This window comes from Capricornis sumatraensis, chromosome 3, assembly GCF_032405125.1.
Source record: "Capricornis sumatraensis isolate serow.1 chromosome 3, serow.2, whole genome shotgun sequence".
NCBI classification, from domain to species: Eukaryota; Metazoa; Chordata; class Mammalia; order Artiodactyla; family Bovidae; genus Capricornis; species Capricornis sumatraensis.
In genome coordinates, this window is record NC_091071.1 from 165,094,650 (window position 1) to 165,120,898 (window position 26,249).

Here is a 26,249-nt window from a genome sequence, read left to right on the forward strand (position 1 = left end):
CAGCCCCTTTCCCTAGACCCTTCTTGCTGGGAGCACCCTCCCCCAGACACCCATGGCCCCCTCCCTCCAGCACCCGTCGCTCCGGGTCACCCACTACCTCGAGACCACCTTCCTGGGCTCGCTTCTCGGGTAGTCTCTATCCCGGACCTCTTATTGCATTACCCCGCTCTCGGACAACACCTCTTCCTTCTCTTGTAGCTCCTGCTTCTCCGGGCCTGCTCCTGGCACCCATTCCCAGGAGCTGCCCCCAACAGCGCCGCGCTCTCCCCGCCGTCCCCTGCGTCTCGGGGGACCCTCTCCACCGCCCCTGGCGCCATGGCATGCAGTCTCAAGGACGAGCTGCTTTGCTCCATCTGTCTGAGCATCTACCAGGACCCGGTGAGCCTGGGCTGCGAGCACTACTTCTGCCGCCGCTGCATCACCGAGCACTGGGTGAGGCAGGAGGCGCAGGGCGCCCGCGACTGCCCCGAGTGCCGACGCACTTTTGCGGAGCCCGCGCTCGCGCCCAGCCTCAAGCTGGCCAACATCGTGGAGCGCTACAGCGCCTTCCCCCTGGACGCCATCCTAAACGCGCGCCGGGCCGCGCGACCCTGCCAGGCACACGACAAGGTCAAGCTCTTCTGCCTCACGGACCGCGCACTGCTCTGCTTCTTTTGCGATGAACCCGCGCTACACGAGCAGCACCAGGTCACCGGCATCGATGATGCCTTCGAGGAGTTGCAGGTGAGCTGCTTGCTCGGCCTGGGGCGGGGGCGGGGCGGGGCCGGGGGCGGGGTCAGGGCTGGACCGCGCGGGCAGGGCCCAGTCAGAATTGCCATAGGGCGGGGCCAACGGCAGGGTCAGGGCCCTATCAGAATTAGGACGGGGCGGGGCCGCGGCGAGGAGGTGGTGTTGAGGGTGGGGCCTTGAGCTGGGCTCGCCGGGCTGGGTCTCAGAACTGAAGCGAGGGGTGGGTCCATGGCTGGGGAGAGAGCCCCACTGGAGTGCAAAGGCGGGGACAAATAGGATCAGAGCTGTACTGGCTGGGGCAAGGTTAGGGAAGCGGCCGAATCAGAGCTGGGCAAGAGCAGGGCCACTGTGGGAGGTCCTAGAGTGGGACCTGGAGACAGGGCCCACGTAAGAACGGTTCAGGATTGAGCTGGGGACAAAGACACAGGTGGGGGATGGGAACAAAGTCAGGACTGGACAGGGGTTGGGGCCGCCGTCTGAGGATGAGTCTGGACTAGACATTGTAGCTGAGCTGCAGGCTTTGGGGCATGATGTCCTTGGGGTTTCGATCAGGTATGCATCAGGACCTGGGGATCAGTACCTGGGCTAGATCACTCTGGGCAGGTCAGGGTTAAATCTAAGAGAGGGTCTAAATGAGGGTCAGCAAACTGCTGAGAGTGGATTTGGGTGCCAGGGGCTAGGGCAAGGTGTGTGAGGGTCTAAGGCTGGGATCAAGTTCAGATACTGTAAAAACCATTCTGAGTTGAAATCAGAGTAGAGGCTAATTGAGAGTGAGGATAGGACTTATAGACTCAAGATTTGGGTAATAAGACCCTGAGGTGAGGTGATTCAAGAAAAGAGAGAGAGTGGACCTCTAGGAGTTTCCAGGGACTTTTTGTGACCTCTTTAGCTCTGTCGCCCACATCAGGACCTTGAGGACTATGTGAAACAGTACATGCAGAGTAGCCTGATCATAGTCACCCTAGGACTGTAATTGATTTCCCTGCAGCCTTCCCATCCTCACTGACCAACTCCTGTTCAGCTCTCAAAGCCCTGCTCAAATGCCCTCTCTGTGAAAGCCTTCTCTAAACTCCAGTCTTTGGAGTGGAGCACGGCAGTCTTTGTTAATAAGTATAATATTTTTAAAAAATAGTGTTCCAGGAACTTCTTTGATGATCCAGTGGCTAAGACTGCACACTTCCAAGGCAGGGGGCTGGGGTTAATCCCTGGTCAGGAACTAGAGGCCACATGCTGCAACCAAGAGTTTGCATTGCTGCAACTAAAGATCCCACATCCCATAACTAAGACCCGGCATAGCCAAATAAATAAATAAAAATAGATATTAAAACAGTGTACCAAGATTAGCTATAATTAGAAAACAAAGTACATTCTCTATACCCTCCTTGGAGAATTCTCAGTGTACATTTGCATATTAAAGGCTTGGAGAAATCTTGTAGCAAAGAAACCCATCTTGCTGTGTTTAATAAAATGATTCCCAAGTTTTGTGGGCCTGGAATCTCTTTCTCAAGCTAAACCATTTAAATCTAGCAAACCTGTGTCTTTGGCCTCAGGATACCAGACTAGCACACAGTCACCAAGAGAAGGAACAGTCTCTTAGTCATCATATCTGTGGACCTAAAGCCTGGCACAAGGCCTGGCCCACAGGGCACATCAGTAAAGGTTGAATGAATGACCAGCCCTGACCTAAGTTGGCCCAGACTGTAGAGCCTTTGGAAGCAGAAGGTTTTTGACTACTTAAGCAGGACCTAAATGACTATTTTCCCTGTTGTAGGGGGTCACCCCCCCTTATACATGAGTCTCTGTGAGCCAACCTACATCAGCAGATGCCCTGGCCCTAGGAGAAATGACCCTGCGTTCACCTCATCTGCTCCTTGTTCCTTTAATCCCCAAATCACCACTGATTCCCTTTCAGTTTGGCTGTTTGGGGATGGAGAGCAAGGGCTGGGGGTTCTGGGAGCTGGCACAAGGGTGGCATTGGCCCTCTACTCCCAGAGCCCCTTGTGCCAGGCTCTGGTGTCTCCATCTCCCCATCTATGAAGTCACATAAACAGGGAGAAGGAGAGAAGCTTGGACAAGACTGGGTGTGCAGGTAGTAAGAGATTGGAGGGACTCTGTCGGAAACCATCTGTTTCTCCTCTTCATCATGTAGATGTGGAGACAGGTCCAGAGAGGTGATGTGACATGCCCAAAGTCACACTGCCAGACAGTGAGAGAGCTGGCCTAGAACGCTCAGCCTGACCCCAGCCGGACCCCATCCCTGCCGCTCAGCCCCTCGTCTCCCTGTCTGACTTTCTAGCTCGGGAGAACTCTGCCTTCCAACATTTGAATCCCCTGTCTGCAAACCAGCAAATCCAAATGATGGTGGTGTGGGGTTTTGTCGTCTGTTCCATGACCTGGGGCAGGCAGGAGAAAGTGAACATATATTTTCTCCAAATGTTTATTTATTTATTTATTATTATAAATCTTTTAAAATATAAATTTATTTATTTTAATTGGAGGCTAATTACAATATTGTATTGGTTTTGCCATACATCAACATGAATCCGCCACAGGTGTACACGTGTTCCCCATCCTGAACCCCCCTCCCCCCTCCCTCCCCTTACCATCCCTTTGGGTCATCCCAGTGCACCAGCCCCAAGCACCCTGTATCCTGCATCAAACCTGGACTGGCGATTTGTTTCATAAATGAATATTATACATGTTTCAATGCCATTCTCCCAAATTATCCCACCCTCTCCCTCTCCCACAGAGTCCAAATATTTATTGAAACACTGTCATTCTTGGGTGAAAAGAGAAATAAGACTGCTACTCACTCACCCTCTAGTGTAGTGTCCTGGGGTCGGTCACATTTAGGTTCTAAACCTTCCTTCAGCCCTGTCTGCCTAATCAGCACATCTCTTCACGGAAGCCTCCAGGCTCTCGCCTGTAAACTGGCATCAGAATGATTCTTTCCTACCAGGATTTTCATAAGGCTGACCTGAAATGAATCTGTTATTGAGAGCCTGGCACAGGTTAGGGGCTGGGTCAGCACGCGCTCCCATCCTTTCTCCTTCTACGTATGAGACCTCAAGTGCCCAGCTGGGCGATTGCCCAGACCTGCCTCTCACCTGAGAAGGAGGCCTTGTTTTGGTACCTCCTTTGGGCTTGGCAAGAAAGTGGCAGAGAAACATCCTCCCCTGTGGAGAAGTAAGCTGCTGGGTGAGGCTCAAGCTACTCCCCACCCCCATGACTCCCGCTCTGTTCATGGGGAAGTGGGGCTCATTAGTTATTTATGCACTGGAAATGAGACTGGGCTTGCCTGTCACACCCCCTCCTCTCCCAGCAGCTGGTGGCTTGTCCCCAGGGCTCCTGAGGCCTGGGCTGGGCCCCTCTCCTGGAGAATAACAGACTCCGAGCCAGCAGGGCCTTGGAGATCATCTGGTACAAACTTCCTTTGACAGATGGGGAAATGGCAGCGCAGGGAGGAGAGGATCCTCCCCTTTCCCAAGGCCTTGAAGCCAGAAGAGGCTACTCCTGGCTCAGCGGGAGTCTCCTCACAGCCCCCTCTCCTCCTAACAGTTAGCCTGGAGCTGTTTTCATTTATTATAAATCCTAGACGCAGCAGAGCAGAGAGGTAAAGGGCTCTGGCTTTGTACTCAAGCAGCTCCAAGTCTGCAATACCATTTCTGGCTGTGTGACCTTAGGGAAGTTCCTTATCATCTCTGAGCCTCAGGAACCTCCTTCACAGCATGGGAATAATGGGGTTGAATTCAATAAGATGACATTGGCCAGAAGTTGGTACTGCACTTGACACATAGTAAGCACTCAATAAATGGCAGTTCTAGTATGTTACATCATACTTGGCACTATTAACATTCGGGGCCAGATAAGTCTATTCAGGCAGTGCTTCCCAGGTGGCACAGTGGTAAAGAATCCGCCTGCCGATGTAGGATGATGCAGGAGATGCAAGTTGGATTCCTGGGTCGGGAAGATCCCCTGAAGAAAGAAATGGCAACCCACCCCAGTATTCTTGCTGGGAGATCCCATGGAGGGAGGAGCCTGGCAGACTACAGTCCATGGTATTGCAAAGAGCTGGACACAACTGAGTGAAAGAGCACGCACACACACAAGTCTATGTTATGCAAGGCAATCCTGTGCACTGTGGGCTGTTAAGTAGCATCCCTGGCCTCCACCCACTGGATGCTAGTAGCATGGCCCACCCCAAGCTCTGACAGCCAAAAATGCCTTCAGGCTTCATCAAATGTCCCCTAGGGTCAAAATCACAACAGGCTGAGAACCCAGGCCAGGAGAAGTCCTACTCAGCTTTCCAGGCTCAGCTCAAATAGCCCCTCCTCCATGAAGCTTTCCCTGACCTGCCAAGTAGAATGGCTTTGTACCCCAGATTCCAATACTGGGGTCAGATCCTGGCATCATCACCGATAAGCTGTGTGTCCTTGATCCGATCACTTCACTTCTCTAAGCCTCCACCTGCTAACATGGGGATAATATAACCATCATGGCAAGGATGTCATAAGAGGGAAGTGGTATCAAAAGTGCCTGACACTGTGCTTGGCACACAGTTAGCGGTAGCAATTTTTAAATGTCTTTATTTTTTCTGAGTATAAAATTAACATAAGAAACAGAGCTATATAATGTAAAAGTTAAAATCCCCCCATAGTCCCACCCCATGGAAAAATAGGATTTTTTTCTTGAAGGTTTGTTTACAGTTCTACAGAAATTTTGTCATGTAAACAGTGTGTGTGTGTGTGTGTCTGTGTCTGTGTGCCTTCCCTTTTTTTCCCACTGCTGAGCACTGGACCACAGAGCAAAGTAGAGGGAAGGAGCCACCATCTCAGAAGGGTTTGCGGCTTCTCGGTCAATATTACTGAGTCCTAGCCCACTGCCTAAGAATGTGCTAAGCATTTTTCGTGTACTGACTCATTTATTTTTTTTTCATCTAATGTTTTTCATAACACCCTGTTAAGTGGGTACTGTAATTTACTCTTTTTACAGATAAGGAAACCGAGGCTCAGAGGAATTCAGTGACTTGTTTGGTCACCCAGTTGGTAAACAGCAGGGACAGGATTTGAAGCCTGGCTGAGTGGATCATACATAGCCTCTGAGCTGCCTCTCAGGGCCGGGTGGCTATCTCCCCCGCACCCTGCCTGTCTTTGTAGTTCAAGTATACTGGGTCAGGCTCCGGACACTGTCTGCCCGTGCCAGCTGATGTTCCAAGGGCAGGTGCTGAATGTCATCTTACTCGGGCACAGCATCCGGCTCTCTGGCCATCTCAGCTTCCTAACCTCCAGGCAAGGGGTTGGATCCAGTCCCAGCCACCCCCTCCAGGTCTCATGTGACCGCTGGAGCCTTTCCCAAGGCCTCCTTCATGCTAAGGGAGACAGCAATGGATCAGCCTTGGATGGGAGCCCTGAGGAGTTGGGCATGGGGCTCGAGAGACCCCTGAAGCAGCCACACGAGGAAAGAACAGAGCCGAGGGACTGGATTCAAAGCCTGACGCTCGCTTCTTCCAGCCGAGCAGAAGGTGCTGCCTTCTCTGCACCCTCTCCCAACCTGGGAAGTGGAAATCAAAACAAAACTTAAAGAGGGAGAGTGAGTTGCTGCCTATCCAGAGACAACTGGTGTGAAGGTGCTTTATTTGCCACTGTGGACAGCCAGGCTGTCTGTGTCTGGGGGAAGTGGCCTCTGCTGTTACTTTTTGCAGGAGAGGGCAGGACTTGTGTGCACAAAGCAGGCTCCACAGGGGCAAGGCTGCCAGTGAGTCAGACCCACGGCCGCAGTTGGCATCTCTACTTCCCTCTTCACAGGTGTGTGTGGGCAGCCAGGAAAAGCCCAGTTCATCCAGAGCACCTTGGCTGAGCACAGGTCATGGGGCTGAAACTCAGAATGGAAGCTGGGCACCCCAGGACGTTTATTTTCTAGAGAGGAAAGGATCGGGTAGAAAGTGACAATAGAAACAATAACAACCCTATAAAACATGAGCCAGAGTGTATTGGACCATTGTTATGTGCCAGGTGCTGTTACCGGCCTTGAATCCTTACAGAAGCCCTTTTCCTTTTCCCCGCTCCCCGAGTGGGACTAGGATCAGCCCCATTTCACAGAGGAAGACGATGAGGCTGAGAGGCTCAGTAACTTGCCCAAGGTCATGCTGCAAGTAGGAGGCACAGCTGGGTCAGACTCTGGTCTGTCTGACTCAGAATTCTTCCCCCTCACCAACACCACCCTAACTGCCTCAGGGAACATCCAAATGAGACCTCAGAAACCATCCGCTTCCATCCTCTCCCCACTGTGCAAATGCGGAAACTGACTTGCCCAAGTTTGGTCCAGAGCCCAGCTGCCTGGAATCTCAGTCCAGTGCCGGTTTCACAGCATCGTTTGCTTTCTGGACCTTGAATTCTGTTTGAACACAGAGGTGGTTGTCAAGGATGTGGAGATGGTGTCCTTCTTGGTTTCAGAGATTTAGTCAATAATTTACTCAGTTGACACTCCTCCGCTGGCTCACTGAGGGCCAGGAGAGAGCAAGACAAGCTTGGCCCTGCTGTGGTTCCTGGGAGACAGGCCCATAAGCTGCCGGATCATGTCCTAGGCTCCTGTGGCCACAACTGAGGGTTGGCCAGGTTCCCCAGCTGACAACTGGGTCTTGAGAGCAGAGAGAGGAGATGTTACAGGGAAAAGCAACACCCGTGGTCCCATGTGCAGAGTGCCGGGGGCAGATACCCGTTCTCGTCTCACCCTCACAGCAGCCCTAGGAGACAGGTCTCATTGCCCCATTTTTCACGTGAGGAAACAGGCTCAGAAGTTGTGCCTAAGGCCACACAACCAGTACATGTTGCTGAAGCCAGAACTTGGACTCAGATGATGATCTGAGTCAGCCAGGCACAGGCATGAAGGTGAGCCGGTGGTTCATCATGACTGGAGGGCAAAAGGTGGGAAAGGGGCTTGAATGCACCACTCCTGCCCAAGGAGCATGGACTTGAGCCTGGAGATGCGGGGAAACTAGAAACAGGCTAGAGCAGGCGAGGCTGGCCTGGTCAGCGTGCCTTAAGGGGTGGCGTGTGGGTGGGCCTGGTGGGCAGCCTGGAAGAGGGGGCACAATCACTCGGTGCTGCCCTGCCAGAGACTCTGAGGCTCAAAGTGGACAGGGCAGGCTCAGAGGCTGAGAAGATGCATCAGGGTTCAGGTCTGACAGAAGAAACAGGAGCATCGAGGGTCTGCGAGTAGAAGAGAGACCTGGGGGAAGGGAGAGAAGGGGCAAGTTCAGTGTGCCCTGTGAAGATCTGGGACAGCTTTGGGCCAGAAGAGGGAAGAGAAGGCAGTACTGGGTGTGGAGGAGGGGAGGAGTCTCGAGCACCCAGAGGTCTTGAGTACCTATCGTGAGCCACGCCACGCTCGGCCCTTTCAAGAGTCTCATCTCATTTTATCCTCGTCACATCCTCCGCCAAGTGGCTCTGGTCCTCATTTTATAGATAAGGCTCTGAGAGGGGAAGATGTGATCTACCCAAGGGCATGCAGCCAGGATTTGAAACCAGGTTTTTCTGACACCCAAGTTCGTGCTGTTACCACGGGGCAGAACGGTGACACGGGTGAGAGGGTCCCTGAAGCCGGTGGAGATGGCTTCTGGCAGCAGCTTCATCCTCTGGGCTGGAGGAGGGATGGCCTTGTAAGAAGGGAGGTCTGGCCTTGGGGGCCTGTGAGCCCTGGCTCTCTGTCCTCCCCCTCAGCTGCTGCCCCAGGCCTGGTCTCTCTATGCATGTGGGAGCCTCAGAGTCTCTCAACTGACATATTTGCATAATTGTGTGCTTGGGTCTGCACCAGCTCTGACTCTGCCCCCTCTCCAGCGGCTCTGCCCTCAGGAGGGCATCCCCCCACCCCCCAACCCCCCACCCCCATTCCTGTTCTGCCCCAGCATTGATGGGGCCTGCAGAATCCAGCTACCCGCCCTCCTCCCGGCTGACCTCCAAGGCCAACTCCACCCCACCCCCTTCTGCCCTCATCCCAGCCAGCCCCACTGGCCTTTCCAGCTTGAGACTCCACCCAGATACCTGGGCCACCCCCAACTGCCCCTCACTTCCTGCACATACCTGTGCCCCTACCCGACCAGTTCTTTCCATCTGGAATGCTCTGGCCCCACCCTGGAGACTAGAAGGGACCCTGCCCAGCCAGCCATCCATCCATCTTCCCAGATCTTTCCGTCAGAAATAAACTCTAAGAAACTTCCTATTTCATATACAATTATAATTATTGTGATGATAATGACAACTACGAGTGACTGAGCACTTCCTGGGCCTCCGGACAGGTCCTGTATTAAGTCACCTAATCCTCACAACAACCATAGAGCCGGTGCTGTCATTAGCTGTACTTTATAGATTTGGCAACTGAGGTGGGAGGGAGTCACAAACACAGCCGGGCTCCTAGGTATTCCTTCCACGTTTATCCTGTTCTCCCTTGCAGTCTACCTGTTTCTATTTCCGCCTCTCCTACTCACTGCAAACTCTCAAGGGCAAGGGCTGTCTGCAGCCCCCCAGCCCCCTGGGGTGACTGGCCCAAAGCCTGACCGTGGGTGCCCAGGCGTGATTGCTGTATTGCCGACAGAGGGACTGAGTGGTTTCCAGCATGGATTTTGGAGTCACTCAGATCCCCACTCCGGATTCTTACAGGCTCTGTCCCCTTTAGCACACTGCCTGACCTCTCCGAGACTCTGTTTCCCCCTCTGAGAGACTGAGGTGACAAAGGCGCTAATCTCATGAGGTTGTGTGAACTACGTGACATACTGCCTGTGAAATTCAAACCTGGGCCACACCACCTCCAGACACGGTTCTGAGCCTCCAGGAGGGTCAGTGTCCTTCCGCACAGTTAGCTCTATCACTGAGGAGTTCATCAACAGCTTCGTTTCCTGTCTGACATCTGCTGGGAGGAGATTTCCCAGTTGGTTCTCTGTCAAACTGTGTGGCCACGGGCCACTCAGTCCCTTTTTCTTGGACCTCAGTTCCCTGTTCTAGAAATCCAGATGGCTGGACTAGATGGTCCCTGGGGCCCCTTCCCATTCTGGCCATATGAGGAGGAAAGGAGGGGCCTGACACAGCAAACCATAGGGACATGGAGAAGTGACCCAGGAACCTCACATGGGACATGGTGGCCCCCCTGTCTCCAAAGCACCCAGTGTATGCCAGGCTCTCCCCTGTAAGGCTAAACAATACTTCTTACCATTATCTCATTTCACCCTTCCAATCCTAGGAGATACTGTTATCCCTATTTCTCAGATGAGGGACTGGGGCCCAGAGAGGTTAGGGTACCTGCCCAAGATCACACAGCTAATGGATGACAAAGCCAGTCTCCTAACCCAGGGGGTCAGGTCTGATCCCAGGCCTGGAAGGAGGGAAGTCAGGGTGAGTAACAAAGCCCAGGCTGCTTCCTAGTCCTGCTCTGTGGGTTCTACGTTTTGTTTTTCCTAACTTAGCTGTTCCCTCAGGATTTGTAGCCCACCTAAGGAGAGCTGCCTGCCTGGGGACTCTGCCCACCCTTTCAGAGGTGAGCCCTGACCCAGCCTAGCCTCTCCCCAGGGCAGATTCACGATGTAAACTCTGTGCCTGGCCCTCTCCTAGGTACTGAGGGTGTGAAAATCTCTCAGACACAGTCCCTGGCCTAAGAGCCTATACCTCATGGGGAAGACTGACAGGTAACCTTGCTGTTAAAATGCAGCATGTGCCAGATAGTGTGAGGGAAGGCTCTGCACACGGGATTGTCTGACCACAGAATGGAGTTGAGATATGGATTCTCAGTGGAGGTGACATCTGATCTAGGTCTTCCAAGATAAGCACTCACCCCACTCCAGTACTCTTGCCTGGAAAATCCCATGGATGGAGGAGCCTGGTGGGCTGCAGTCCATGGGGTGACTAAGAGTCAAACATGACTGAAGCGACTTAGCAGCAGCAGCAGCAACAACTGGAGAAAACCATGTAGCTGAGCCTTCCAGACAGAGGGAACAGCAAGTTGCTTCATGCATCTAGAGCAGCACTGTCCAGTAGAACTTTCTGGAATAATGGAAGTGTCCTGCATCTGCACCATCTGATACCATAGCCACCAGTCACCTGTGGCTGTTCAGCACTTGAAATGTTCACTGTAGTATAGCTGTTGTTTTTCAGTTGCTCAGTTGTGTCCAACTCTTTGCAACCTCATGGATTGCAGCACACTAGGCTTCCCTGTCCATCACCAACTCCTGGAGCTTGCTCAAACTTATGTCCGTTGAGTTAGTGATGCCATCCAACCATCTCATCTTCTCCTGCCTTCTCCTCCTGCCTTCAATCTTGCCAAACATCAGGGTCTTTTCCAGTGAATTGGCGCTTCACATCAGGTGGCCAAAGGATTGGAGCGTCAGCATCAGTCCTTCCAATGAATATTCAAGGTTGATTTCCTTTAGGATTGACTGACTTGATCTCCTTGCTGTCCAAGGGACTCTCAAGAGTATTCTCCAGCACCACAGTTCAAAAGCATCAATTCTTTGGCATTCAGCCTTATTTATGGTCCAACTCAGTACAGCTTAGGAACTGAATTTCAATTTTATTTTATTTCATTTGAATTTAAATAACCATATGTGACTAGCAGCTACTGCACTGAAAATTAGGTCTGGATGAAGAAAAAAGACTGGAGAAGAACTCTGGGGTCAATACTGAAGGGCCTTGAATGTCTCGCTCAGGCTTGCTGCCCTTTTCCCCAGCGTATGTGTGTGCTCAGTCACTCAGCCATGTCCAGCTCTTCACAACTCCATGGACTACAGCCAGGCTCCTCTGTCCATGGAATTTTGCAGGCAAGAATACTGGAGTGGTTGCCATTTCCTACTCCAGGAGATCTTCCCAACCCAGGGATTGAACCAGTGTCTCCTATAGCTCCTGCATTGGCAGATGGATTCTTCACTACTGAGCCAACTGGGATGCCCTCTTCTCCCCAGACAATGTGGAAATCCTGCAGAGGGACCTGGGGAGGAGATGCAGGAGCACATCCATCCTGGAGAACCGTCATCCCAGCTGCTCTGTGGGGCAGGGAGGAGCCTGGAGCCACAGTCCAGAAAAGAAGTGATAGAAACTGACCTGGGCCAGCAGGTACAGAGAGGATAGGACAGATTCCAGGGCAAGCCTGATGACTGATTGGATTGGTGACTGGACCATGTCAAGGGTGACTCCTAAATTTCTGGCCTGGGTAGCAGCAGGGGTAGGGGGTGTGCCCTGTACAGAGATGGGGAACATGAGAGGAAGGGCAGTTTTGGGGTGCCATATCACTATTCCAGCTTTCACTGTGATGTAAATGTCTCTGTCCCTGTCTCTCCCCCACTCACTCAGCCCATCTACACACCTCCTAGTATCTGGGGGGAATTGTAAGAATACTGCTCGCCCCTCCAGCCATCCTCTAACTCCCAGCCAGCAATCCAAGGGGTCGCCCCTTAAGATGGCAGATGTCTCTGTAAATCGTGGATCATTACCGGCAGAATGAGGCTCCGGGTCTCACGGACCGTGGGTCAGCGTAGTCATGGTTTTAATGGGCTTTGCCTAATATGGGACCAGGCACACATGCCAGGTCGCTCAGTCGTGCCCAACTCCTTGCGACCCCGTGGACTGCGGCCCACCAGGCTCCTCTGTCCACGGGATTCTCCAGGCAAGAATACTGGAGTGGGTTGCCATTTCCTTCTCCAGGCGATCTTCCCCACTTAGGGATGAAACCCACGTCTCTTAAGTCTCCTACATTGGCAGGCGGGTTCTTTACCACTAGCGCCATCTCAGAAACCCACGTGGCACCTCTGGCCTGCTATCACAGGGCACCAGTGCCCACAGCAAGGCGGCAAGAGGAGGCCCGGGCAGCCCCCGTGAGTTCCGGCCACGTTGTGCGCTTCTGCAGGCCTCTGACCCCTTCAGTGTGCTCAGTGCTTCCAGCAGGAATAAATGAAGCTTGTCGAAGGCATCTGAGGTTCAGCTGAGTTGAGAGCGCAACAGCCCACAGAGCATGGACAGAGCTGGGCTCTGGGTGAGACATCTCTCTCCTCATTCCCGTTGTGCCCACCTGCACCTCTGAGCCCCACGGCCTGTTCTCTGAGGGTGGGGCTGTGATTCAGTCAGAGTCGGGTTGGGACTCACCCCCATCCTCTCCCTGTCACTGACACAGCAGCATGGGGGGCCCAAGGAGGCCTCATTCAGCACATGTTTGCGGATGGACGAATGAGTGTTCCATTGCTCCTGGGATCCTGTTGTTCCCTGACCCTGAAAGCAGGGAGGAATTTGGCCATGTCCCTGGGGTGCCCTGAGCAATGTGAAGAACGTGGCCTCCAGGGCAGTTTTCTCAGAGAATCTGAAGAACTGCCTGACTGGTTGGGTCTGGGAGGGCCACCAAGGGAGAGAGTTGTAGCATTTGTTTCATCTCCTCAAAGTCTACATCTCAGGCAGACTGTCCCAAGCTGGACAGACCCGAGGCCGTCAGGGAGGAGCAGTCATTCTGTCTTCTTAGCTGAACATGATCTGTCTATTCCAGTGGCTCAGATGCATGAGAATCTATTAGGAATGACTCCCAACTGTTAGTAATAGAGAGCTGCCCAAAGTAACTGAAATTAGATGAGGATGTATTTCTCTTCCACATAAAACAGGTCTATAGGAAAGGAGCCCAGGCAATGGTCGACCAGGGCCAACTCGCCCCAGTTCCTGAGAACTAAATGTGCAAATCTTATCTCAGCTCTGCATCTGATGACCTCACTTGGAGAGCTTGAAATTGGCTTTGAGGGAGCCTTTACACCATGGAAATTGGCCAGCACTATAAACTGAGGCTATTTATCTTTTTTCCAGAGGACAAGGTTCCTAGCACATCCCTGAGTGCAGTGATGGTGTGGCTACCCCATCAGGGACTCAGGCTGCTTCTTCCTTCCGTTTCACTGGTTTCGGCCTGTCATATCCATCTTTCTGGTTGCCTTATGGCCTGAGATGGTACTAGAGTTCCAGTCATTATGTCTGTGCAGCTCTCTACTCCCATAAAACTAGCTATTCCGAGTTTTCTATCTAGCTTGTGTTTTCAAGCTTCCTCTTCATCCTTCACCTGTCATCTGAGGTGTGCCCTCCATAGAGAAGGCTTCTCTGACACCCTACTAAATTCATCACCCCTCCTACACGGCTTTATTTTCTCTAGAGCATAGACCATGTGTGCATGCTATGCTGCTTCAGTCGTGTCTGACTCTTTGTGACCCTATGGACCATAGCCTGCCAGGCTCCTCTGTCCATGGCATAGACCATAATGGATAACTATCTGAAGGCTTCCCTGGTGGCTCAGTGGTAAAGAATCTGCCTACCAATGCAGGAGATGCAGGTTCGATCCTGGGTCAGGAAGATCCCCTGGAGAAGAAAATGGCAACCCACTCCAGTATTCCTGCCTGGGAAAACCCATGGACAGAGGAGCTTGGAGGGCTACCGTCCATGGGGGTCACAAAAGAGTCAGACATGACTTAGTAACTAAACAACAATGTTATCTGTCTTCCCCACTAGACTGGAAGATCCCTATCAGTAGGGACTATGTCTGTCTGGTTCTCTGCTGTGTTCCCAATGCCTCACACTGCCTGATACATCACAATTGCTCAATAAATATTTGTTGCGTGAATAAGGGATAGTAAGCACAGATCATTTTGTTTTCTACATGCTTCCCTTAGCATGTCATTGTGACCATTTTCTCACATTGCTATCTAGCCTGTAAAATTAGTTGGATCAGATGTTTTCAAGGGCTCTCCCTGCTCTGACGAGACAGGTGAACAGGAGGTGGGGGTGAACAGGTAAGTCAGCTCCCTGACACCACTCACACCCCAGGCTGACTAGAGAGCCCAGGCCAGAGGCTGTTTCCATGGAGATTCACTCCCAAAGAAAACTTCTTGGAGTCCCATTTCAATGCCAGGCCATTGATGGGTGCAGGGGAGATAGAAAATGGTAGGGTAGGCCTGCCCTGCATGGGGATGGATGAAGGACAGCCAGAACAACCAGCTGTGATACCATGGACTAAATGTCCAGAAGTACTGGGAGCCAAGGCCTCCCAGGTGGTGCTAGTGGTAAAGAACCCACCTGCCAATGCAGGTAGACATAAGAGATACAAGTTCAGTCCTTGGGTTGGGAAGATGCCCTGGAGGAGGGCATGGCAACCCACTTCAGTATTCTTGCCTGGAGAATCCCATGGACAGAGGAGCCTGACAGGCTGCAGTCCATAGGGTCGCACAAGAGTAGGACATGACTGAAGTGACTTAGCACGCACACACTCACTGGGAACCATCCATCTCTTTGCCCCATTTATTCATTTGACAAATAATTATTGAGGCCCTACTGTATGCTGGGCACTGTTCTAAGTGCTGGGGATAGAACAGTGAACATGTCAGTCAAGATTCTTGCCATCCTGAAACTCACATTCCAGTGGAGGAGAGGAACAGTAAACACACTGTCAGATAAATAAGCAAGATCATGGAGACCACGAAACAGGATGTGATGGAGGGTGGAAGGGATGCCACTGTGCATGGGCTGGTGAGGCAAGACCTCTCAGAGGAGGCAGCATCTGAGTTGTTATGTTAATGCTATAGAAGAATGGGTGGAGCAGGGCGGGCGGGGCGGGGGAGGGGCGGCGGGGGTTGTGGATCTGAGAGTGAAGTGCACCAGGCAAAGGAAGCAGCAAGTGCAGTCACAGGGCTGAAACAGCCCAGAGTGAGGAACAGGAAGAAGACCGCTTTGGCTGGCTGGGAATGATGGGGGAAGGATGGTGGAGACAGCGGTGGGACGAACATGAGGTCACTGAGACACTTGCTTCAGGCGCAAAGCTGAAGCAGATGCCCCAAAACTCAGTAATCAAGATGAATAATTCTTAATGAAATTTTTAAAAATCACAATTAATGCCCAAAAAACTGCATGATGAACAAAATATCGGATTTGTAAGTAGAAACAAGATGACTAGCCATGTCTTACTGAGCCATATTGGAACCAGAGGCAAAGGAAAAATTAGTCATAATGATCCTGTCCTTTAACATTTTGACATGTTGTCTAGCATGGATTTTTGTTGTTGTTCATTACTGAAGAAAATTCGTCACCTGGTGTCATGATCATGGTCTCCAGAACTAGACTTCCTGAGTTACGATTCTGGCACTACCCTTCCATGCTTAGCTGTATGTTTGGGGGCCAGTTTCTTGGCCTCTCTGTACTAGTTTCTCCATTGGAAAATGGAGATAATAACAATGCCTACTTCAGGGTTATTGGGAGGATTAGATGACCCCATACAAGCTAAGGTCTGAGGACAGTGCCTAGCCCACTGTGCTAGGGTCGGGAAGTGCTCAGAGGATGTGGGGAGTTTGTCACAGCCCTGGACAGTGGTACGTCCTTGGTTCCTGCCAGAGGAGTCTTGACCAGCACATCAGGGGGTCGGAAAGTATGTGGAGGTGGATTGGAGACTGGGGGACCAGAAGCTCCTAGGATGGCCCGAGTGGAGGCTGTTGCAAAACTCTGGATGAAAGATGGGCACAGACTCTGGAGATACTTGGGAGACAGACTCTACAGGACTTTGTGGCTGCTGAACTGTGACGGGAGGAGGGTGCTGGGGCAGGGGAGGCACGGGGCCAGGACAGCTTCCAGCGCCCGCAGCAGTTAGCCCTGGTCTGTGCATCACTGTCACCAGGAAATACCGGGTTGGCTCTGGCCTGCTCCGCCATTCCTGTCTTGTCTGTGTTCCAGAGGGAGCTGAAGGAGCAGCTTCAGGCCCTTCAGGACAGTGAGCGGGAGCACACGGAAGCGCTGCAGCTGCTCAAGCGACAGCTGGCAGAGACCAAGGTGAGCCTGGTCTGGAGGTGGGGGCGGGGCTGCTGGAGATGGGGGCGGAGCTTCGTGGAGGCGGGGCCAGTTGGCACTTGAAGGGCGGGGAAATCGAGCCTGCTGCGAGGGGCGGGGCTTCGAGGGCCCAAGCTCCAGGTGAGAGGGGTGGGGCATGCGGACAGGGTGGAGGCTGGGGCTTCTGCGAAGGTGAAGTGGCAGGGACCTTCTCCAGGTGACAGAAGGAAAGAATTTGGGCTGGTGCCCGGGGTTAAGGATAGGATCCTCGCTCCCTGCTTTGGGTGAAATTTGAGGTGGGATCAAGGACCCTCTAGGAAAACCTTGACGTCCTACGGGACTGGAAGAAGGTAGTTAGTCTCTTTTTCCTCTCCTGTTATTAAACACACCCATTTTCAGAGTTAGCAATCCTTCCAATCTCTTGGAGAGAATGTTCCCTCCAAGTCCTCCTGATGATTTGTGGCTCAGCCCTGGTATAATCTCCTCTCCGAAACTCGGACCGTGAAGATATAAAGAGTAGGAGCAAACCCTGCAGGCTTTGGATAAGACGGTCTGAACAGAAAAGTCTTTTTCCTTGACCCGAGAGGAAGGCTATGGGGTCTGATCCAGGCACTCCATGCTGTGTGACTTTGGGGAAACTGCATACTTTTCTGCACGCTTAATCTTCCCATCTGTGCAGCAGGGACTCTGCCAGGCTCTGTCCAGCCATGCTGTTCTGGATCCTAGCACACTTCCAAGGGGCTCCTTCCAAGTCCTCCACAGATATCTCTCTAACTGAGCAAGGCTTGCTTTACTCTCTGCTGTCCTTCTGGGAACACGCACCAGGGACCTAGACCTGGCTGCTAAGCTCTTGGGTGGTTTCATTGTTCTGGTAGCTCAGTGGTAAAGAACCTGCCTGCCAGTGCAGGAGACAAAAGAGACGTGGGTTCAATCCCTGGGTCGGGAAGATCCCCTGGAGCAGGGCGAGGCAGCCCGCTCCAGTGTCCTTGCCTGGAGAACCCCAGGGACAGAGGAGTCTGGCAGGCTACAGTCCATGGAGTCGCACAGAGTCGGACACGACTGAAGTGACTTAGCACACACAGCACAGCACTCCATTTGCAAATGCCGCTGCCAGCAGCAGCTGGAGGCGAGCCTTAGGAATGTTCTGGGCCTCCAGAGGTCACTGGAGAGGCCATTGGAGATTCAGACTTGTGCCCCAGCTTGGCTGCCAACCCACTGTGGGGTCTCAGGGAGGTCATGACAGACATTTCTTCAGAGAACATTCTGGAGTACCTCCAGGCACACCCCTCAGTGGGCAACAGATGAGAAACAGACCCAGAACTCTGGCATCTTTGCTTCTCACAGCCTCAGTTTCCCACCTGCGTGGGGATCCAGTACCTCTCAGGTGAAGAGAAGCAAATGAAAGCCTCTATCTGGGTGAAAGGGGAATATTATGGTCTGTGTTTCTCCCCAGCATTCTGTTCTTCTCTCCAACCACCCCCCCCCATTGTTTTTCTCCACTGACCTCTTCTTCCCCTGCCTTCCTGTCCATCTGTCTACCTCTGGGGGGTCCTGTGGGGCCACCTTCCCCTCCAGTTCCCCCAGCCCTGTTTCCTGTCTGGACTGGGGTGTTTATACAAGAAATGCCTATGGATGCTTTGGAGGTCATATTTCACCTGGTGCCTGACTCGGCTCAGCTTTCTTGCGGCGCCTGCCCCTCCAGTGGCCCGGCTTGAGGGCCCGTCTGATCTCCCTCCCCAGGCCCAGTGTTTTCCTTGGTCGGCCCTGACCGAGTGACGCATTCTTGGCAGGGTATTTTTCTGAAACAGCCCCAGCTCCTCCAAGCCCCAGTGTGTTCCCAGGGATGTGGTGGGCTGAGGTGGGGGCTGCTTTCCCAGTCGAGGCACTGAGGGGATTGGGGGTGGGGCAGGCCTGGCTCTGTTATAGAAAAAACTAGAGTAAACGGGGCACACCAGTTTAGCTGAATCTTTCTCTGTGCTGGGAATTGTGTTCCCTACCCATTGTCCTGCTGAACTGCACAGAACGTCACCTCCATGACCACAGGATTCCCCAGAACCTATACACTGTCTGGCACACAATAAATCAGTTCAGTGCAGTCACTCAGTCGTGTCCGACTCTGCAACTCCATAGACTGTGACACGCCAGGCTTCTCTGTCCATCACCAACTCCCAGAGCTTGCTCAAACTCATGTCCATTGAGTCAGTGATGCCATCCAACCATCTCATCCTCTGTCATCCCCTTTTCCTGCCTTCAATCTTCTCCTGCCACAATTGTGCCTTCAATTGTGCCTGCTGCCACAATGATAAATAGTTGTGGAACAAATGAGTGAGAAAAAAACACACCTTTTGAAGTAGGAATTGTTGTCTCCATTTTATTAGCACGGAGACTGAGGCATAGAGAGATTGTGGGACATACCTGAGGCCCCATGGCTAGTAAGTAGCTAATTGAGAGCTTACTGTCTAATTCTGTCAGATCATAGGGCATATTCTGGCCTCACACTGGGTTGTCCTCAGCAAGATCTCTGGCTCTGTGGTCTGCAAGCCCAAAAGGCCTAGAGAACCCATCAGGGACATACTTAGGGCTCCTGGGGTGGCTGTCACTCTGATGTTTCACTTCTGAGCTGCCCTCTCCCAGCTTCTTTCTCTCCTCTTGTGTTGGAGACACTGGGCCCCCACCAAGAAAGATGGTAGAGTCTGCACCCACCTCTGCAGATCAGTCTTGGGCCAGACCCTTCCCTCCTTCATGCAGGGAAGCAGGTTCTGACCATCAACCTTGTGCCAGGCCCTGGGATGGGCACAAGGAGTGCAGGGTTAAGAAAGATGTCATTCCCACCCAGGAAGGGTTCATTCACTAGTTGGGGAGCCACATAAAACGTGGGGCAGCATATTAAGAATATTTACAAAATGTTGTGGGAACATTTAGCTTGTTGAACTGGCTACAAAAGTTAGGGAAGGTATCACAGAGAAGAGAGCTTTTGGTCTGGGTCTCACAGGATGAGTATGAGTTTGCCAGTTGAATAAAACATTTGCTGGGGGAGGGGTCCACTCTAGGTGGGTAGACTTACAGTGCAATGGCACAAGAGTGGTAAGCTGGGATTAGAGTGAGGACTTTGAATTCCAGACTAAGGAATTTAGCGCTGTACTAGTCATCAAGGTGCCAAGAGATGTTCCTGAACACAAGACTGACTGTGACCCAGTTTGCGCTTAAAAGGATCACTCTGGCAGCAAGTTTGTTGGCAAAGATTAGGTGTAGTTGACACGTTAAACCAGTGAGTTGGTGGAACCCAGGGCCATATGTGGAGGAGGCAGGTGTAAAGATGAATGTGGAGCTCAGGAGACACATAAGGCCTTCAAGATGGATGGATCTGGAAAGTAGCCTCAAAGCAGCAGAAGTTGAAGACGAGGGAGAGCATGTCATGTATGAACAAAAGGAGCCAGGACTGGATGAGTCCTCAGGAACAGGGATGGCAGGGAGGGAGCAGCCACAGAGGTGGGAGGCAAACCAGAATTCTCAGTTGGTAGAGGCTGGCCCTTGGGCCAAATGTTGCTGCAGACTGGCCGAGGAGGAGCCAGAAGGGCTGGCCATGAGATTTAGGGTTCTTTGGAGGCAGCAGCAGATGGTCCAGGGCGGGCAGGCCCCATCTTCCCTACCATGACCTGCTGCTGCAGGAACCTCGCCTTCCCTGAGTGAGGGGGCTCCCAGAGGCCACAGGCAGCCTGGCCCTTCATCCCCAGCCTCACCCTTCACCACCCCCTTTGTCTGCCTGGCGAGCTGGGTGGGCATGCGCAGGGAGGCTGGCCCACTGCCAGCAGCTCTTCCTGCCGGCCCACAGCCACGACCAGGAGGGAACAGGCCCTAATTGAGCCTTTGTGGAGCTTCCCACAGAGCCTTGGGCACTGAACACAGCGGGGTCTCTGACTCTGTGAACTCCCAGTCAGAATCCCACAAAGTCAAATTGCAGAGGCAGGCCCCACACGCTGCTGCCGCTGAGCAGCACTTTTGTACCCTGTGTCATTCTGCCTCTTGCTGTCCCCTCGGCCCGTCCCCCTCTCCACGCCCAACTGACATCCTGCTCACCCTTCAGGCCCCAGCTCAGCAGCCATCTCTCCACGAAGACTTGACTCTCCACGAACAGGGATGTGCCTGTTCCAGTGTTTAAATAACCAGGCTCTGGGGCTGCACCTCAAACAACGTCATGTACTTTGTGAACCTCCCCTCACTTATCGTACCCCTACAATGTCATTATGTTACCCTCTTCCCAGATAAGAAAACCAAGGTTCAGAGATATCAGGTGACTAAAGTTGCCACAGCGGGAGACCCAGTGCCCTTGGGCACCGAAGCTATGCCTTTTACCACTCAACCCCCTCTTGGGCCTGGCAGTGCCCTTGGGGACAGAGAGAATCAATCAAGTCCATGCTTGTCTTTCTGTGACAGTGGCTTTAACCCCTAACTCTTGTTCCCTGGCAAGAAGGTCTGGGGGAAGTGGGACAGGTTGCATGACCCCCAGACTTGCCCAGTATGTTGTCATTTATAAAGCTCTCTGACATCTGTGATCTCCTTGGCATCTTTGCTTAGGCTGCATGAGTGATGTTTTTAAAAAAATAAAAATTTCCCTGTCTGGTAAACTGAGCTCAGCACCTGCTCTCTGCCCATCCCCCCATATCCCTGGCCCACTTCCTCATCCCTCCGATTCGCAAGCCAGAAATCCAGACATCATCCTCACATCTGTCTCTCCTTTACCCTTACAGTCAGTCTGTTGGCCACCAGAGCCACGGAGGCCCCCCCTACAGATGCCTTTCAAGCCATGTCCGTCTGCTGCTCCTCTAGCTCAAGCCTCATTGTCTCGCCTGGACCACTTCATTTGTTTCCTAAGGGAGACTATTTGTTGTCCCTGATCAGGCCAGGTCTCTTCTGCCGCCATGCTTTTTGCCATTTCCTCACTGAACGTACCTTTCCTGCCCTTTCCTCTGCATGCCAAGACCCTCAGATTCCTCCTCTCACACAGGGATCACCGCATCCATTCTCCCTGACTAACCCCTGATGACCGTGTTCACAGTCTTCCACCAAAAGCCTGCGGACCACTATCGGGGAGGCGTTCGAGCGGCTGCACCGGCTGCTGCGGGAGCGGCAGAAGGCCATGCTGGAGGAACTGGAGGCAGACACGGCTCGCACGCTAACCGACATCGAGCAGAAAGTCCAGCGCTACAGCCAGCAGCTGCGCAAGGTGCAAGAGGGAGCGCAGATCCTGCAAGAGCGGCTGGCTGAGACTGACCGGCACACCTTCCTGGCCGGCATGGCCTCACTCTCCGAGCGGTAAGTGCCTGCCTGCCCCAGCATCTTCTCCACATGGGTCACCCCTCCCCAGCCCCTGTACGATGGAGGGAATGGAGGCAGATGGGGGTGGTTAGCAGAGAAATCATTCATTAAAATCTCCATCAAACACATAGGACATCTGCTCTGTGCCATAGCCTGGGGTGAAGGCTTTGCGTATGCACGCTTTTTATCCATCATATTTATAATCCTATAGGATATTACTTGTTTTGCATGATTTATATTATAAACATACATTTTATACTATTTATTATAATATATATTTTTTATAACCCTACTAACCCCTTGGAGGTCGTTACCACTGTCATCCCTATTTCACACATGTAGAAACTGAGGCACAGAGAAACTGGAGCAACTGGCAAAAGCCCTTCATCTAGTACATGGGGGAGCCAGGATTCCAGCCCAGGTCTCTTTAGTTCCATAGCTACCTTTATTAATAATACTTGGGACTTCCCTTGTGGTCCAGTGGTGAAAACTCCTTGCTCTCACTGCAGGGGGCATAGATTTGATCCCTGGCTGGGGAACTAATATCCTGCATGCTGCGTAGTGTGGCCCTCCCAAAATAACAAATAAATAAAACTTTAAAATAATAATAATAATAACACTTAATTATTGGTTTTCCCTTGTGGCTCAGCTGGTAAAGAATCTGCCTGCAATGCAGGAGACCTGGATTCAATCCCTGGGTTGGGAAGATCCCCTATAGAAGGAACAGGCTACCCACTGGAGAATTCCATGGACTATATAGTCTACGGGGTCGCAAAGAGTTGGACATGACTGAATGACCTTGACTTTTGCTTTCAATAACCAGTACTGATAGCTGATGTGATGTATTGTGTTGACCATGAGGCACACACTGTGCTAAGCATTTTACATGCATTAAGCCACACAGTGTTCACAAGCCTAGGAGGTAGGTGTTATCATAGTACCCATTTTAAAGATGAAGAAACTGAGGGTGGTAGCTAGAGAATTAGGAAGTGGGAGAACCAAGCACTTGAGTCTGGGTATGGCAGACTTCCCACGCATGGCCTCTCCCTATGCCAGTGACCCTGAAGGTGCTGGGATGGGAATCCAGCCCTCAACGTGGTCTGCTCTCTTGCTCTCTTTCCAGGCTCAAAGGGAAAATCCACGAGACCAACCTAACCTATGAAGACTTCCCAACCTCCAAGTACACAGGCCCCCTGCAATACACCATCTGGAAGTCCCTGTTCCAAGACATCCACCCAGGTAAACCCCTTCCTGCCACTCACCAGAGGGCCCAGGAAGAGGCAAGGATCATCACAGGTCGGAGCTAGATGGGCCACTGCCCAGTCCAACCCCCTGCTCTACACACAGCATGGAGGCAGGGAAGAGGGATGGGAAGGGTGCCTTAATAAGCACCTACTATGTTCCGAGGCCTGTGCTGGCACCTGCGGTAACCCAACCCAGGGAATCTTTATAATGAAACAACTCCAGGAGGTTGGTTCTACTAGTGTGCCCATTCTCTAGATGAAGAGACTGAGGCTCTGGGCTGTTCACTCATTCACTCTATGAGTACAGAAGAGATCAAGCACCTACCTCACACCAGGCACTATTCTAGGTACTGAAGATAAAGCAGTGAATGAAACAGGCAAAACTTCCTACCCTCGTGCATCTCAGTTATATCCTAGGGTGTGAGAGAGAAAGAAAACAAAATTATATAAGTAAAATACATCGTTTATTAGATAGTGATAAAAGATAAGGAAGGGGGCTAACAGATGTTGAAGTCGGATAAAACGTTTAGTAGTGGATTCAGTCAGAAGACCTCCCGGAGAAGGAGGGAGTAAAGGCCTGAAGGAAGATGGAGAAGAGTGAGCCATGTGGATACCCTAGGAAGAGTGCTCCCGGCAGTGGGAATAGCAAGTGCAAAGGCTCTGAGGCAGGAGCAGCTGGGCATGTTCAGGGAAGAGTAAGGAGACCAGTGGAGTCTGGAGTGGAATGAGTGAGAAGGAGAGTGGAGGTAGCAGTAGCCAGACCATGAGGGCCTGTGGGCCCAGGTGAAAACCCTCAATTTTGTGCTGAGTGAGATGGGAGCCATTGGAGGGTTTGGGACAGTAACATGAGTTACTAGTAGAGTTTTTAAGTGTTTAAAGTATTCCTCTGGCTGCTGAGTTGAGAGTAGACTGCAAGGAGTAAAGGGCAGAGGTCAGGAGCCTACTGCAGTAATCCAGGTGAGAGGCAATGCTGGTCTGAAGCAGGGTGATAACAGTGTACACGGTGAGACGTGATTGGATTTAGGATCCATACTGAACAGAAAGCCAACAGGATTTTCTAATGCATTGGATCTCAGATGTGAGAAAGAGAAAAAAAAAAAAAAAAAAAAAGGAAGACTACAATGATTTTGGCTGGGATAACCGGGAAGACGGAGTTGTAAGCATGTGAGATTCGTGATGCCAAGTAGATGTCTCAGTGCAGATGTGGAGAAGGCAGTGGAAATGACCCATATGCAGTTCAGGAGGAGGGTCTGGGCCAGTGGTGTCCACATGTGGACAGAACCGAATGAGCAAGGAGATCACCTAGGAGGTGAGTTGAGGGGTAGAGAGAAAAGAGAGAGGACCATGCTAACAGTTGGAGCCCTGGGGCCCTCCTAGAAGTCAAGGACAGGAAGGGGACCCAGTCAAGGAAACCGAGAAGGAACAGCCAGAGAATAGGAGGGAGACCTGGTCCATCCTGGAAGCCAAGTGGAGAAAGTGTCTCGAGAAGGGGAGTGGCTGGTGGTGGCCAGGCTGCAACGCCAAGTGTGGAAGGATCAGCACTGACTGTTCTCTTGGTCTCGATGGCCTTGACAGGAGCTGCTCTGGTGGAGCGATGGAGGCAAATCCTGATTGGAGGCCATCCAAGAGAGAATGGGAGAGGAAGTGGAGACAGTGCTTTCAAAGAGTTTTATTTATGGGAAGGAGAGAGAGTGTGGCGGGAGCTGTTTGTTTAAGATAGAAGAAATGATAGCATGTTTGGGGGGAAGGGGGGCTTCCCTGGTGGCTCAGCTGGTAAATAATCCACCTGCAAAGCAGCAGACCCTGGTTCGATTCCTAGGTTGGGAAGATCCCCTGGAGGAGGGCATGGCAACCCATTCCAGTATTCTTGCCTGGAAAATCCCCATGGACAGAGGAGCCTGGCAGGCTACAGTCCATGGGGTCGAAAAGAGTCGGACATGACTGAGCAACTCAGCACAGCACATGGGGGAAGTGGGGCACAGAAAAGATGTGATAGAAAAAGGTAGAATTGAGGATGAGTGAGAGAGAGTTGCTGGAGTGCTGTCGGGTGTGGGGTCCACCCCAGCCTCTGCTGGGAGCCCAGAGGAGGTAGAATACATGGGCACCGAAGCAGAGGGGCAGGTGGTGGGAGCGCGTGGGAATTCTGTTCTGATAGCTAGCTTTGCCTTTCCTAGTAAGGTAGGAAGCAAGGTCCTCTGCTGGGATGAAAATGGGAGGTTGGCTGAGAGGGGAGAAAGTCTGAAATGGATTTCTAGTAGAGTCAGTAGACCCTGGGACTCTGAGATCAACACCTTCCCAACATTACACAACCCACCAGGGCATCAGAGTCTAACCTACTGCCAGCAGGGGACCTTCTGTGTTGAGTCAGGCACAATGTCCAATAGAGAGGAGACGAGGATGTAGAGGGGACTAGTCCCTAAGAGATAGACACTATTATTATTTTTTAGATGAGGAAACTAAGGCACAGAATTGTTAGGAACTGATCATGGTAATAATCTGGTCAATGGTAAAACCAGGATTTGTGATCCATCAGACCCAAAGGGTGTGCCCTTCCCTACTAAGCCTACCAGGCATTCTCTGGCCTCATACCACCAACCCAGGAAGGCTGCTGGGGAGGCTGAGGCTCAGAGAGGCTCACTAATTTTCCCAGGTCACACAGCAGTCAGAGCTCTTTGCACCTGTCTGGATTCATTCTTTCAATCTACAAACATTGAAAGTCCTTTGAGGCACGTTCAGGAGAGACAGATGGGACAACAGACCCTGAGAGTCCGTGGGAAAATGGCCATGATGAGGGACTTGCACTGAGCCATGGGAGCCCAAGAGGCAACAGGAAGCTCTGGGTGGGTCAGGGCCGCAGCCAGGGGAACACTGAGCGATGGTGTTTGCACTGAGCACTGAAAACTGAAGGCTTTCCCACTAGGGGAGGAGGCGGCCTAGAGGTGTCCCCAGACAATCCCTGGCATTGAGAACGATATACGCAAAGAAGCATCCCAGGATGCTCACGATTGGCCTCCAGGTACAGATGGAGAGGGACTGAGGATGATCACTGAGGATGCGAGTGCTGGACAGGGATGGGGCTCCCCTCTAGGTGACTGAAGGCCACCTCTGATGCGTCATGACCAATTTCACAAAGATGAAGGAATACCTCCTA

At 52.2% G+C, this 26,249-nt stretch overlaps 1 protein-coding gene across 1 annotated transcript in view; it reads left to right on the forward strand.

The window, feature by feature from the left end:
* The first annotated feature begins 315 nt into the window (after nt 1-315).
* TRIM62 (tripartite motif containing 62) overlaps nt 316-26,249 on the forward strand; it is a 36,032-nt gene continuing 10,098 nt past the window's right edge. The window contains exons 1-4 of the mRNA XM_068969322.1: nt 316-723; nt 16,446-16,541; nt 21,595-21,851; nt 22,978-23,093. Coding sequence (XP_068825423.1) covers nt 316-723; nt 16,446-16,541; nt 21,595-21,851; nt 22,978-23,093 — 877 coding nt within the window. The remainder of the gene's footprint in view (nt 724-16,445; nt 16,542-21,594; nt 21,852-22,977; nt 23,094-26,249) is intronic.